General features: G+C 46.5%; 1 protein-coding gene across 2 annotated transcripts in view; it reads left to right on the forward strand.

The window, feature by feature from the left end:
* C7 (complement C7) overlaps positions 1–13,420 on the forward strand; it is a 304,122-nt gene that overhangs the window by 178,085 nt on the left and 112,617 nt on the right. For both annotated transcript variants that reach the window (XM_069221437.1, XM_069221440.1), the window contains exon 9: positions 8,985–9,098. In XM_069221437.1, coding sequence (XP_069077538.1) covers positions 8,985–9,098 — 114 coding nt within the window. The remainder of the gene's footprint in view (positions 1–8,984; positions 9,099–13,420) is intronic.

Consider the following 13,420-nt stretch of genomic DNA (forward strand, 5'->3'; position numbering starts at 1 on the left):
CAAACCCATGGGTGATGTCACGGGAGTGCCCAGGCACCACCCGTGGAACTCTCCCTCTGGCGATTAGTAATGCAAAGCTGAGCTAGGTGCTGTTTTGCACTAATTTTACCAGAAAGTAAATTGGGAAAAAGATTTGGCATACATTTTTGTTATTTTTGTGACACAAACCCGGCACAACATCTTAGTTTTTATACCCCTACATGAGTAGTTTCTCGCATGGCAAAACGTGTTAAAAAACCAAAGTAAGGGCCTTATTTAGGCCCTGGTGAAAGTCCGCCCAATTTAAAAATCACCTGCTGAGCGGGGATCCATGTTCTGTGAAAGGAGCTGCCTGTGGAGTCTCAGGGCGGCACGGATGGGTGCGGATGCAATTACGACTCAGGCAGCCTGGTTAGGGTCTCATGGGGTAACTGCGTCAGCCAACCCCGACTTTATTATAATACCTCGGTTCCGTGCTACGTCACCACGCGCGGAACCAGATACAGAACAAAGGAGAGCCCGGGTGGCTCTCTACAGCCCTCCCATGTTTTACTTCACACAGAAGAGATGGAGAGTATGCAAGAAACTAGAAATGCAAAAAAAATGAAATGGAAACACACTCATAATAAAACAGAGGAAAGGATACAAAGTTCCAGGGACAACACCATCTGGTAACCAAGCAGCGCGGATCCACCGTTGCTCCTTAGAAACCCAAGGCACAGACAAAATCTCTGAGCTGGCTGTTCGGCACCGGGTTGGGGCGTAGATGATAATGTCCACCCCTGAGAAGCGACTGTCCCCTGCTGACATTTTCAACCGGAGGGTGAGGTGCGCTGGGCGCCGCTACCTGGGCCCTCTCAGTCTGTACATCCTCAGCCGGTGACTCAACCATTGAATCATCAATCTCTTCCTCCTCCTCGAATGCGATTTCAACCCCTGCTTTTCTGAAATGTGATGCGTTCCTGGTTACCCTCTGCCGGCCCGTGAGGCTGTTATCATGGTACCTCGGACACTGACAACCTGCCATGGTTCAGGTTCAAATGGAGTTTGGAATTTTCCACCTGGCCGGCAATTCTTCACTGCCACCATATCTCCTTTCTGAAAACCCCTGTATCGACATCGCCGTCGTTCAGTGGCTTTCCGATTAGTGCGTTCTCTGCACTGTTGAGTGGCTTCAACATCCAGCTCTGGCGATGTCCACTGAGGATCAGACGGGATGTAATCCCGAGGTGGAACTTTAAACATCAGTGCGGCCGGGGCACACCCCGTAGTGCTGTGAGGGCTCTGGCGATAAGCACTCAAAAAGTCTTGTAAACACTTCTGACTGTCTTCTCTTTGCTCAACTCCTATTCTGAGGGCGCGGTTTAGAGTTCACAGGAACCTTTCTACATCGCCATTAGCCTGTGGCCAATAGGGCATAACCTTGCGATGATGTATAGCCAAACCTTCAAGGTAAGACCTAAACTCCTGTCCATGGAAAGGCGGACCATTGTCTGTTCTAACTTCATCAGGAAGGCCAAACATGGCAAATGTTCTCTGAAGCACTGGCCTTACATTCTCAAATGCTGTGGAAGACACGACGTCAACAACAGGGAACTTGGTGCAGGAGTCAATGAGGGCGACAGTCAGCCGCCCATCCGGGAAGCTCCCAAAGCCCATACTGACTTTTGTCCATGGCTTCACACTAGCCGGCTCAGTGACCACGGGACAGCAGGGGGGTCCTCCTGACGTGATTACACAGGAATGGCATTTTCCCACCAATTCGTACACTTGACTGTCCATGCCAGGGAACCGCACCTTGGCCTGCAATCTTGCCTTAGTCTTGGCAGCACCTTGATGGCCCTGATGTGCTAACTCCACTACTTTGGCCCACAAACTCTGAGGCAGCACAATTCTCCTTCCTCGCAGGACCAGTCCTTGTCCATCTGTAGACAAATCATCCCGCACCCTCCACATCCCTTGCATTGCTGCTTTACATTCATGATTGGCCACTTTAGTCTTTTCCAGGAAAAGCTTCCATTTCCTGTGATCCATTGCTTCTTTGACCTGGTTGAGTGTTGTATCCACCTTGGTGGCGTCCACAATGTCTCCTACACTCAGGGCATTGGGGCACGCCGATTGCACCACCATGTTAACAAATATTTTGGTGCTATCTTCATCTTTCTCCTGTGAGTCATCGGGCGGGGTTAAGGACTGGTGTTGAGTCAAATAATCCGCCGAGTTGTTCGCTCCCGGCCGATAGACGACGGTAAATCGGTAAGGTTGCAGCAGAACAGTCCACCGTTCTATTCGCGGGGGGCTAGCCGAGGACAGCCGGCAAACAGTGCGACCAGAGGCTTGTGATCGGTCACCACCTGAAATTCTTGGCCATATAGATACAGGTTAAAATGTTTGAACTCCCACCGAATCGCCAAAGCCTCCCGTTCTATTTGGGCGTATCGTGTTTCGACCGAAGACAGAGCTCTGCTGGCATATGCAACCGGAACCCACTCTTGCGGGTTTTGCTCCTTGAGAACAACAGCGCCCAGCCCTACTGGACTTGCATCTACCACCACCTCACTCCGTCGGTGAGGGTTAAAGTACGCCATCGTTGACTTGTCTAGTAGGGCTGTCTTGATGTCGGCAAACGCATTGTCTGCCATCGGGCTCCACTCCCACCTTTGCCCAGTTTTTGTGAGCTGTCTGAGAGGCTCTGCCATAGTCGCAAGTTGTGGAATAAACCTCCCACAATAGGTTGCCATCCCCAGGAAACTTCTAACTTCTGTGGTGTTCTTCGGAACCGGTGCTTGGTGGATGGCATCTGCTTTCTGAGGGTCCACTTGTAGACCATCCTTTGAAAACACGTACCCGAAAAACTCCACTGACGTCTGATAAAACACACACTTTTTCTTGTGGAGTGTTAACCCTGCCTCCGACAGCCTCTGCAGTGTAGCCCTTAGGTGTCGATGATGTTCTTCTCGGGTTTTGGAATAGATGAGGATGTCATCACTCAAATTAATCACCCCCTGCAGTCCTGAGAGCGTCTCCCTAATCACATTTTGAAACACTTCGGCGGCCGAGGATACCCCAAAACTTAGGGGGTCATTCTGACCTTGGCGGTCCATGACCGCCATGGCGGAGTGCGGCGGAAGTACCGCCAACAGGCTGTCGGTGCTTCCTGGGCGATTCTGACCGCGGCGGTAAAGCCGCGGTCGGAAAAGGGGAGCTGGCGGTTTCCCGCCAGTTTCCCGCTGGCCCAGGGAACCCGCCATGGCGGCGCTGCTTGCAGCACCGCCATGGGGATTCCGAGCGCCTTCCCGCCAGCCTGTTTCTGGTGGTGTCCACTGCCAGAACCAGGATGGCGGGAACGGGTGCCGTGGGGCCCCTGTGGGCCCCTGCACTGCCCATGCTACTGGCATAGGCAGTGCAGGGCCCCCCTAACAGGGCCCCACAAAGATTTTCACTGTCTGCTGTGCAGACGGTGAAAATCGCGACGGGTGCCACTGCACCCGTCGCACCCCTTCAACTCCGCCGGCTCCATTCCAAGCTGGCTTTATTGTTGAAGGGGCTGTCCCGCTGGGCCGGCCGGCGGTCTTCTGGCGGTCGCCCGCCGGCCCAGCGAAAAAGCTGGAATGGCCGCTGCGTTCTTTTGACCGCGGAGCGGTCTTTCGGCGGGAATGACCGCCTTAGTCTCTTGTATCGCCTAAGTCCCACATGCGTTGAGAATGTAGTGATATTTCTACTATCAGGCTCCAGCTCCAACTGATGATACCCAGCATTGAGGTCCAATTTCGAAAACCACTGTGCACCATTCAAATCCACTATGATATCATCCATCGTAGGCGTCATATGCTGCTCTCTTTTGATGGCCTTATTAGGTAGGCGCATATCGACACATAAACGGATGGCACCAGGTTGCTTAGGTTTCGGTGCTATTACCAATGGCGACACCCACGGTGTGGGCCCGTCTACCTTCTCGATCACCCCTTAATCTTCAAGCAACTGTAGTTCCTTTTCCACAGCTGGTCGTAGTTGAAACGGAGCGTGTCTGTGTCTGAGAGCAACGGGCGTCACTCTACAATCTATGTGTAACTTGACAGTTTTACCTTTGAGTCTCCCCAGGCCTTCAAACAGCTGTGGAAACTCGTCAACCAAACGTTCAGCATGTCGCGCGAAGAATACTAATTCAAGCTCTTCCGCGGTGTGACAGCCCAACAGCGTACCTCAGTCTCCAGCCACCACATAGAACCTTGCCAGTGTTGACACTTGCCTGCTGGACACTGATACCTCAACCGTGCCCCTCAGAGGAAGCGGTTCTCTGCCCCCATAGTTGTAAATCTTAGTGGTAGTTGGGGCAAGCGATGGTGCTGGGGTCAACTGCCTGAACAGAGTCTCATCCATCACATTCACCGATGCTCCTGTATCTATGAGCACTGTCGCCGACGTGCCATTGATCAGGATATTACTCATGGGAGTAGGTCGCTTTTTCTGTTGCCTCCCACTGGTGAACGAGATCACAAAGATGTCTTTGTCTTCGTCCTCTTCGAATACTGGGGTCATCTGAGTCGTGGTCTCGCCAGAATCACCAGCTTCTTTAGTCACACTTCTGAACTTGGCGTCCCTTCCTTTTGGGTTCCCTTGCCATCCTTTGACAGACCTGCATACTCTCGCAAAGTGGTTATCTTTGCCGCATTTGTCACATGTTTTCCCTTTGGCTGGGCACACCATTGGTGGTTTGTGATCGTACCCACAGCTTCGACAGGTGCGTGCGTTTTGTCGGCCATAGTTCACCTTTCGCCCTGATGGTTGACTAGTTTGGATAGCATCTACCTGCTCCTCTTTCACCTGGACTGGAAGCGTATTTGACGCAGCGGCCGGTGATTGCCCTCTTACTGCCGGCATGGCATCCGCCCGCACCGCTGATAGTTCGTGTGACCAAAATGTTGTCAAGGGGCATGCCTTGCTGGCGTAGGATGAGTTTCCGAAGTGCATTCGATCGCTACCCTTGAATGATCTGTGCCCTGATCTCCTCCTGTTGATTGAGGCCTACGCACGAGCTTGCTAGCTTTCTTAGTTGTGCATAGAACATATCCATTGACTCAACATCCGTTTGCTGAGCCTGCCGGAGTTTAAAACGTTGAAAGTCTGAGTTCAACTGAGGGTCAAAATGCTTATTCAGTGCTTCCACTGCCGCGTCGAAATCCGCTTTATCACCAGTGTTTGGGAGTGCATCAAACAGCTCTTGGAGTTCGTCTCCCCCCATGAGCAGTATGAGAGACCTACGCACGGCCCCATCTGTTTCTCTGGTGGTGCAGAAGTAGTTTTCTAATTGGTTCAACCATAGGCGCCATCTTGGCGATGCTGTGGCCGGATCAACCAATTGGCTAAATGGTGGCAATGATGTGACTGAGGAGTGAGCGCTGTTATTTGGACGCACAGGGGCTTGTGGATTCTCTTGTGGTGGGGCTTGTGGATTCTCTTGAGGTGGCGCGCTCATGTTGATTCTCTTTGCGTGCCCTCACTGGTTGGCTGCAGCCTTTGTGTCAACCTACAGATTGGTTTTCTTTTTTTTTTCTCTTCACAGTGTACCTCACTGTTGTCTGTGACACTGCCCCTTCTTCCTTTATTTTCCTTATACTTATTATTTTATTATTATTGTTTTTTTTTTTGTTTTTTTTTCTGCTGTACAGCCCTTCCTTTCTGGGCACTCACTCAGCCCTTCCTTACTGGGCACTCACTCTGCCCCTTCTTCCTCTTTTCCTTTCTGCCGGTCCTTCCTGTTTTTTTTTTTTTTCCTTTTGGAGGGACACACCCCTCCACCGTCGTTAGCGTTTCTCTCGTTGCTCCCAGGGCCTCTGCCAGCTGGGATCATGAACAACACGTGTTGCCGTTGCCTGGCAACACTCGCTTCCAGGACTCGCCTCCTGCCGCGTGGTGAAGCTCCGGAAGCGTGCACAGGTGAGGCTCACGGGGTGGGGCTCCCCTGTCTGGCCTACAGGGCCTTTGTATTCCCACAGCGCGCCGGCCAGGGAGGACGCACTGGAGGACGCTAACCCCTCCGGTTAGAGCACCTCACCTTCCAACGCGATTCCTCCGCAACAGGTGAGAAGGTGGGCGCTCCTTACAGCCTCTTGCATACAACGAAAATTACTCATGTGGCGTTGTGCTTTTATTATTATTATTTTTTTCCCTTTTCCGCGTCGCAGCTGGCTCGTGTGTAATTGCAATCCCGCTCGTCGCCAATGTGGAGTCTCAGGGCGGCACGGATGGGTGCGGATGCAATTACGACTCGGGCAATGGTTAGGGTCTCATGGGGTAACTGCGTCAGCGCAGCCCCGACTTTATTATAATACCTTGGTTCCGCGCTACGTCACCACGCGCGGAACCAGATACAGAACAAAGGAGAGCCCGGGTGGCTCTCTACACTGCCATCATGCTGTCTCCTGTAACAGAACTGTATGTTTAGTGAGCGGGCCCAATGTTTAAAGCGCCCACTCAGCAAATATTTTTGCTCCGAGACAACAAATTCCCAAAAAGAGAGAGATTTTTTCTATGAACAAAACATAAATGCCCCCAATGAAGAGTTTCCTACCTGAGCACAGTGGCGCGGCATGGCGGACAATGGCAGGGAACATGAATAAAAGTTGCCATGCCCTCAATAGGGTGGGATGATTGTCACTGTGACTTGATGGACCCCATGGCGAACAGACCTCAAAGTCAAAACTTTGAATTGTTTGAGCCTGCAGAGGCTCTTTCAGTGTAATCCTTGGACCAATTCTGACTCTAAATTAAGTGAGAAAATTACAAGGTTGAGGGGCAGAAGCGCCGCCATTTTACTATAGTATCCCCAACTTCAATTTATGAGGTTAAATAATAATTTACAATTCACAATTCATACTGAAACTGCACCACAGGAAATTGTTAACCATAACATGTATTAACCACAACATGTAATAGGAAAAGAATAAGCACAAGATGTTCTATCCCTATTACATGCATCTCATTTTGAGATACGTATCGTATGAACAGAAAAGTACATATAGAGGCTTTCCATCCTGCATATGACAGCTCAAAAGACACTCACGGCTCCTCGCATAATATTTTGCAGTCAGTAATTTTTTTCGTTCATTTCTTTATTCATATTTTTGTTCACTTTCAGTTTATAAGAGCCATTTAAACATATAATATTATTATATATTTGATTAGGCATTTGTTTATAGAATGCAATAAGTTATTTATTTGCTTGTAAACTTTATATCATGCAGACCTAGCCACAAGGTAAGCAGCATTTAACACACATAGATGAGAAGGATGTAGCGGAGGAAAAAGGACACTGAAATAATTGGGTGGATGCACATTGAATAGATGGGTTTTTAGTTTTTTGTGTAAGGGTAGGAGATTCAGGTTTAGTCTAATATGATTAGAGATAAAGATTCATATTTGGAAAGTTTTGTTCTTTTGAATGCTAGGATTTTCAGTATTAGTCGGTTTCTGTTACTGGTGTATTGCCACCTTCTGTGAGATGAAGTTTACCCTTCTAGTGGGATGGTTGGGCACTATATACTGCTTTATGCGTTTAGCGGGCAATCTTAAAAGTAAATCTTACTTCCAAGGGGAGCAAAGGGAGCAAGGGAAGGTGTTTTTGGATGGGAATGATGTGTTCAGATTTTCTGGCTTCTGTGACTAGGTGAGCAGCTGCATGTAGTACAGATTTAAGAGGTGTCAGAGAAGATTTAGTATGACCTTCCAAGATTGCATTTCTTCCATCTAAATGACTAAAAAAACAGGGTTTGAACTACCTATCTGAGAGTAGATGGGGAGTCGAAACGAGTCATTTCAGTCAGAAAATGCAGATTTCAGATTCAATACATATAATCATTGGTACAAAGTACGAAATCATCAATTGAAGGACTTATTGTAGAAGAAGAAATTTCCTTGTATGTTAAGTGAATGATTGACCGCAAAGTGTTTCAACTGCCATTCACAACTTAGGTGCTCCTAATAAATATATAAATAAATAAATAAAGTGATTGCTTTAAAGGCAGGAATCAAACCAATGGTACATACATACATTAAAATTAACGGAATAAACGAGTGGCCCATGAATTTATACTAAAATTAAAGTAACACTTTGGCGGTGGCCTTCACGGAGGGCTTTTTGTTGGAAATCATAATTTTCCCATAAATATAATTATCGAAATGTATATTTAAACTTAAATAGTTATCATAATTTGCATAATTTGCGGGATCGCTGTCCAAAAACCGTTGCCTCCAATAACTGAAATGTAATGACTTACAGTTGCGACCCCTGGCTTGCCCTTTGCTACCCCTGACACTGCCTCTGTGACCCCTGACCCCAGAGGGGGCAAATTCAGTGCCAGGAACACAGTGACAGCTTGTCCTTAAGGACATCAGTTGGGGCTCCACTCTCTTTGTTGTCTGTCAATTTTTGTTATCACATTACCAGTAAATAATAGTGTATCATTCACTATTAGTGTAATAAAAATGGAGTACAATTAGCTGGAATATGCCCTTCCATGCAGCTGAGGTGAGTAAAAAATGCTTTTAAATGTATGTTGTGTACATGCTTGGGGATGACAGTGTACCTATATAAGAGGGTGTATGTAAGTGTGAATTTGTGTGTATCAAAGGGTATGTGATGTCACTTCCGCTACACCTGGCATTTCGGTGAATTGACGTCCATGGGCATGTTGTATGACATCACAAATAACAGCATTGATGACATCTGAAATTACATCATAGATGACTATACTGTGCATGGCAGGGCGCAAGTTATAGTTTCTTCAGTTAATTAGAACTCTGGTTTTTCTAATTTAAAACATATTGTTTTAACTGACATTTTGATCCATTTATAACGTTATTATATTCATTTATATTTAAAATCTAATAACATCCGGATTTTGATTTTTAACGGTTTACTTTGTTACTGTGCTTTTCTTTCATGTGATAACATGTTTTTATATTTTAAACAAACATACTGAACAACAAAATAATTTCTTTTTTAGGAATGAGTGTGCTAGACATGGTAAAATGTACTTCATCTTCATCAGGATTTTTGTTTTGGAAGAAAACAACCAAAGAATGCAAAACCCTAAATGAAATATTGACGTGGTCAGAAGGTAGGTGACTCATTTTTTATATTTAATGTAACTAGAATACTGGAAACACATAGTAAGATGTTAAACAGAGATATACCTATACTTGAAAAAAACTAATTTCTAACTTGCTGTCAACCATCATAAAAAATATTTTAGTTTTATGACGTGATTTATCTGTACTATATACTTTTTCTTGAGACCATGTTTTTAAAGTGTGAGATGGGTTGACTAAGCTTCTATGATTAGAGTCGATGGGTGAAAGCCAATGGTATTCTTGTGAAAAAAATGTTGTCAAACTCCTTTTACTTGATGTATGAAAGACTATTTATTCCATCGTTTTGAGTTAAGAAACTGTAGCACTCTTTCTGGTAACGCCAGAATGATTTGAGTGCTCAGTTCTATTTAAACAGAGGTATATTGTCCACAAACCCATAGTCCCTATAAAGTAATGTTAGGTAGATGTGATACATAATGTTAAGTGGTACCACCAAACTACCATCACATCACTAGGAGAGCATAGAATGGGTACAGTAAAGCATTGATCAGCATTTTACAACCTGGCAAAACAATAAATTAGATTGTATTCCACATAAGGCAGAGACTCTTCGCTTCATGGTGTTTGCATTCAGATGTCTACCTTTGCACCTGGTACCATTATCGCTAAAGAAGTACTCTTCCCTATACCATCTATTTTTACGTGACTGGATAAAAAGCTTGAAATTGTCAGCCAAAGTTAAAACATGTGCCTCAAATTTTGGAACTGGCATGCAGCAGCATTGTTATATGACATTACTTTTTCCCACTTTCTCATCCCTATCACATGCTCCTCTCATACCCACCCCCTCCATTATACTTTTCTGGATGACTTGCTGTTTTCCTCTATTGAACTTGACAATCACAGGAGCCCAATCTGTTGACTTGTTTCCATCATCAGAGCTGTTCTCTGATGACTTGCAGATACCCCAAGTGTGCACCCGTTTTGGTAGAGGGTAGCAATTGTCCCTAACCTAGGCTATATGGTCACTTATGGTGGTAGCAGTATATGTATATTCCGGGGGTATAAACTTTCTCTCCTGTACTCCTCGGGAGAGACTGTCTCTAACTCTTCCTGGTTAAAGGGCGTTCCTGGTCTATATATCAGTTTCCTTTCCCTTGGCATGCAAGGAAGGAGACTAAGGGGGTCACGGTGGCGGGTCGGACTGCCACGGTTGGGGCGGTGCGACCACCACATTATGACTGTAGCGGAGCAGCCACAGCCCAACCACCGATACCGCCAGCCTTCCGCTGCAGCCTGGCGGTCCCAGCAGTTGTAATCCACTAGGGCAGCGCTGCAATCAGCGCTGCCCTGGGGATTGCGAGTCCCCATCCTCCAGCCTGTCCATGGTGGTTTACACCACCATGGAAAGGCTGGCTGAATGAGGGATCCAGGGGGATGCATTTGGCATGGGCAGTGCAGGGGCCCCCATGCACAGCCCCATCGCTCGTTCCACTGCCTGAATTACGGGCAGTGGAATGCGCGACAGGTGCTGCTGCACCCGCTGCACTGCCAGATTTCCTCAGGCTCCATTAGGAGCCGGCTGCAATGTAAGGTCCTGTTCCCCGCTGGGCCGATGGGTGGAAACACCATTTACACCCACCGGCCCAGCGGGGAACTCAAAATAGCATCGGCGGGGTTCAGGCTGCCCGTGTGGCCTGATGGCAGTGTGGCATTGGCGGGAGGGCCTAAGTATCATGTGTATGGTTTAAAGATGATTTGGTGAATGGTACAATTTATTTGGACCCCATGTGTACGCTGCACAAGAGTGTGCTTTCATTGGGAAGGCTGATTTTTCTAAGTTGAACATTCTGTGTGAATGCATGGGTTTGCATGGGTTTGGAGTTTTAAGTCCAGTTTGGACCCAGCCATTTGAAAATCAGTCTTGACCCTGGGGGTGAGTGTTTGAAAAGTTTCAGCACTCCGTCCATCATCCTTTTGTGTTGCTAAAGTTGCCCGAAGTGGCCAGGGTATGCCCAGACGTTGGTCCCTTGCTCACTGCGCCACTGGATTCAAGCTAACCAGGCTGTTGATGGGTGATACCCCAAGACCAGTCCCAGGATGCTTGTTTCCAGTCCAGGAAGGACCTAGCCTGGCAGTTCAGGCTGGACTGTTCCCATGGGGAACCGAGTCAAGACTGATTTGCATATGGCTGTGTCTAAACTGAGATGACATGGTGAGCAAAAGAACAATGGATTAAACCCAGATCTGTGACTAGGGGTGAGTGTTTGAAAAGATTCAGCACTCCATCATCCCTTTGTGTTGCTAGATTTCAATCTTGGACATTTCACAATGTATATTCAGCCTTCCTGCTTCCTCTTCTCCACACCTGTTTACCTGGTGGATGGAAAACAGCAACTTGCAGATTTCACCCTTCTTAGACATCAGACATTTGGGGGTTATGGTCCAAACAATGCATTCTTTTTCAATTACAGCTCAGTTCCATTGCTCCCTTCCCTACTAGCTGATTTCAGTAAGTATGGTTCCAATTATCTAATCATAATTGTCTTCCTGTACAGTGAAGACAATCCATACTGAGAAACCTTCTGTACAGAGGCATTCCATAATGCCTGATTCAAATTATGCAAGACCTTTTGGCAGCTTTCAGGCTGGATGACTTTCTTGGGAAGCTCCCAGGAGTTCACGACGTTCAGGAAGGAAACTATAGTCCCAGGTTGAATCCCGTTTATGTGCTTATCATTCAAGATCATATGAAAAATCTAAACTGATCACCCTTTGATCCTTGCTTCAAATACTGACAGCTTATCACACCCGTCTAACTTGAAATACTTGGAAAAGCCTTCATGGCTGTATGCACTCTTTGGAAAACCATTAAATTAAAAAATATATTTTTTCTTAGTTGATTGGGTGTTAAGTATAACTCTCCATGATGCATACTATTTTGCACTTCTTACGGATGTGAGGATTGTAAGCACTACAGCATTCGCATGATAATATGGTCTCAAGCACACTGTTGGAATAAAGGGTTGCCCACCTTGCTACAAACGTTTCCTGTAGGCCAGCTCAGAGTCTGAGTCATTTACGTGCAGAACTTGACTCGAGATCCTAATGTAGGCACAAATATTTAGAGATTTTCATTCAGTGTTCTGTTTAGGCTGAAGTGCTAGAAATCCACAAAATGACTTTGGTGTTCATTGGAGTATAGCAGAACACCCCAACAAATGGTTGTAGAGGTTGCTATTACATATCATGCAACAACAGTCACTACATCAGGAGTCAATTGAGTACCATTACTTCACAATGACTTAATAGTCATTGTAAACTATGTTCATACTGTTTGATGAATCTCCACGAAACTTTGTAAAAAAGTGTTCTTTTTGCCATGTTTGTGCATGGAAGGTTTTGGGGTAATCCATCAAGCGGGGGCAGAGAAAAAAGGGGAGGTCCCAAAACGCAAAATCCCCATGCATTTTTTATGAGCTTCTAAAGGCAGGGCTACAGGAAAAAAGGCTGAACGAAATTTCACCAAATTTGCCAGGAAGCTAAATCTTGGTCCGTAGATTCTGCTTTTTGTGATTTGGTGTTCAGTAGTTTTTGAGAATTTAAGGTTAAAAAATAATTGTGTTTCTGGATGGTTGGGTCTGCCAGAGGTTTGTGAGAGTCTTGCAGGAGTACCAATTTAAAATGAGAGTGTTCTAATGGCCCAGGGAGCTTTTTTCCCTTGGGCCATCTCACTCCCATGGGAGTCAGAGTTCTGTGGGAACATATGCTCCGTGTTTCAGTGGCATGTCATGTTTGAGCCAGAACCATCACACAGCTTGAATTTTTTTTTATAGTAAGTGCCACTTTAAAAAAAAAAAAAACTCTGATGTGCCCAGCCTTTGGTCATGTCCAAAGGAGTTTTGGCGCAGGGACCGGCCTCCCTGCATATGGGTAAACTCTGCTGCACATAGCATTCAAACAAATGTAGAGAGCGGTGGGTATAGGGCCTAACTGTAGGTAAATATGGCTTTTCAATCTTTTATTCACATTTCATTGAAAATGTTTTTTTGGTTTGCCTATAATTTTACTTTCCGTGGTAGGAACTGCATGGAATTTGTCAATGAAATAATGTAATCAGCTAAGAAGACAGGGTATGTCAAATGTTGTGCAATGGAAAATAAATAATGGGAGAGGTGAAACAAGATTTGGGGGGTCATTCCGACCCTGGCGGCCGGGGACGGAGGAAGCACCGCCAACAGGCTGGCGGTGCTTCAGGGACAATTCTGACCGCGGCGGTAAAGCCGCGGTCAGAAAAGGGGAACCGGCGGTTTCCCGCCGGTTTTCCCCTGCCCCAGAGAATCCTCCA

This window comes from Pleurodeles waltl, chromosome 1_1, assembly GCF_031143425.1.
Source record: "Pleurodeles waltl isolate 20211129_DDA chromosome 1_1, aPleWal1.hap1.20221129, whole genome shotgun sequence".
NCBI lineage: Eukaryota > Metazoa > Chordata > Amphibia > Caudata > Salamandridae > Pleurodeles > Pleurodeles waltl.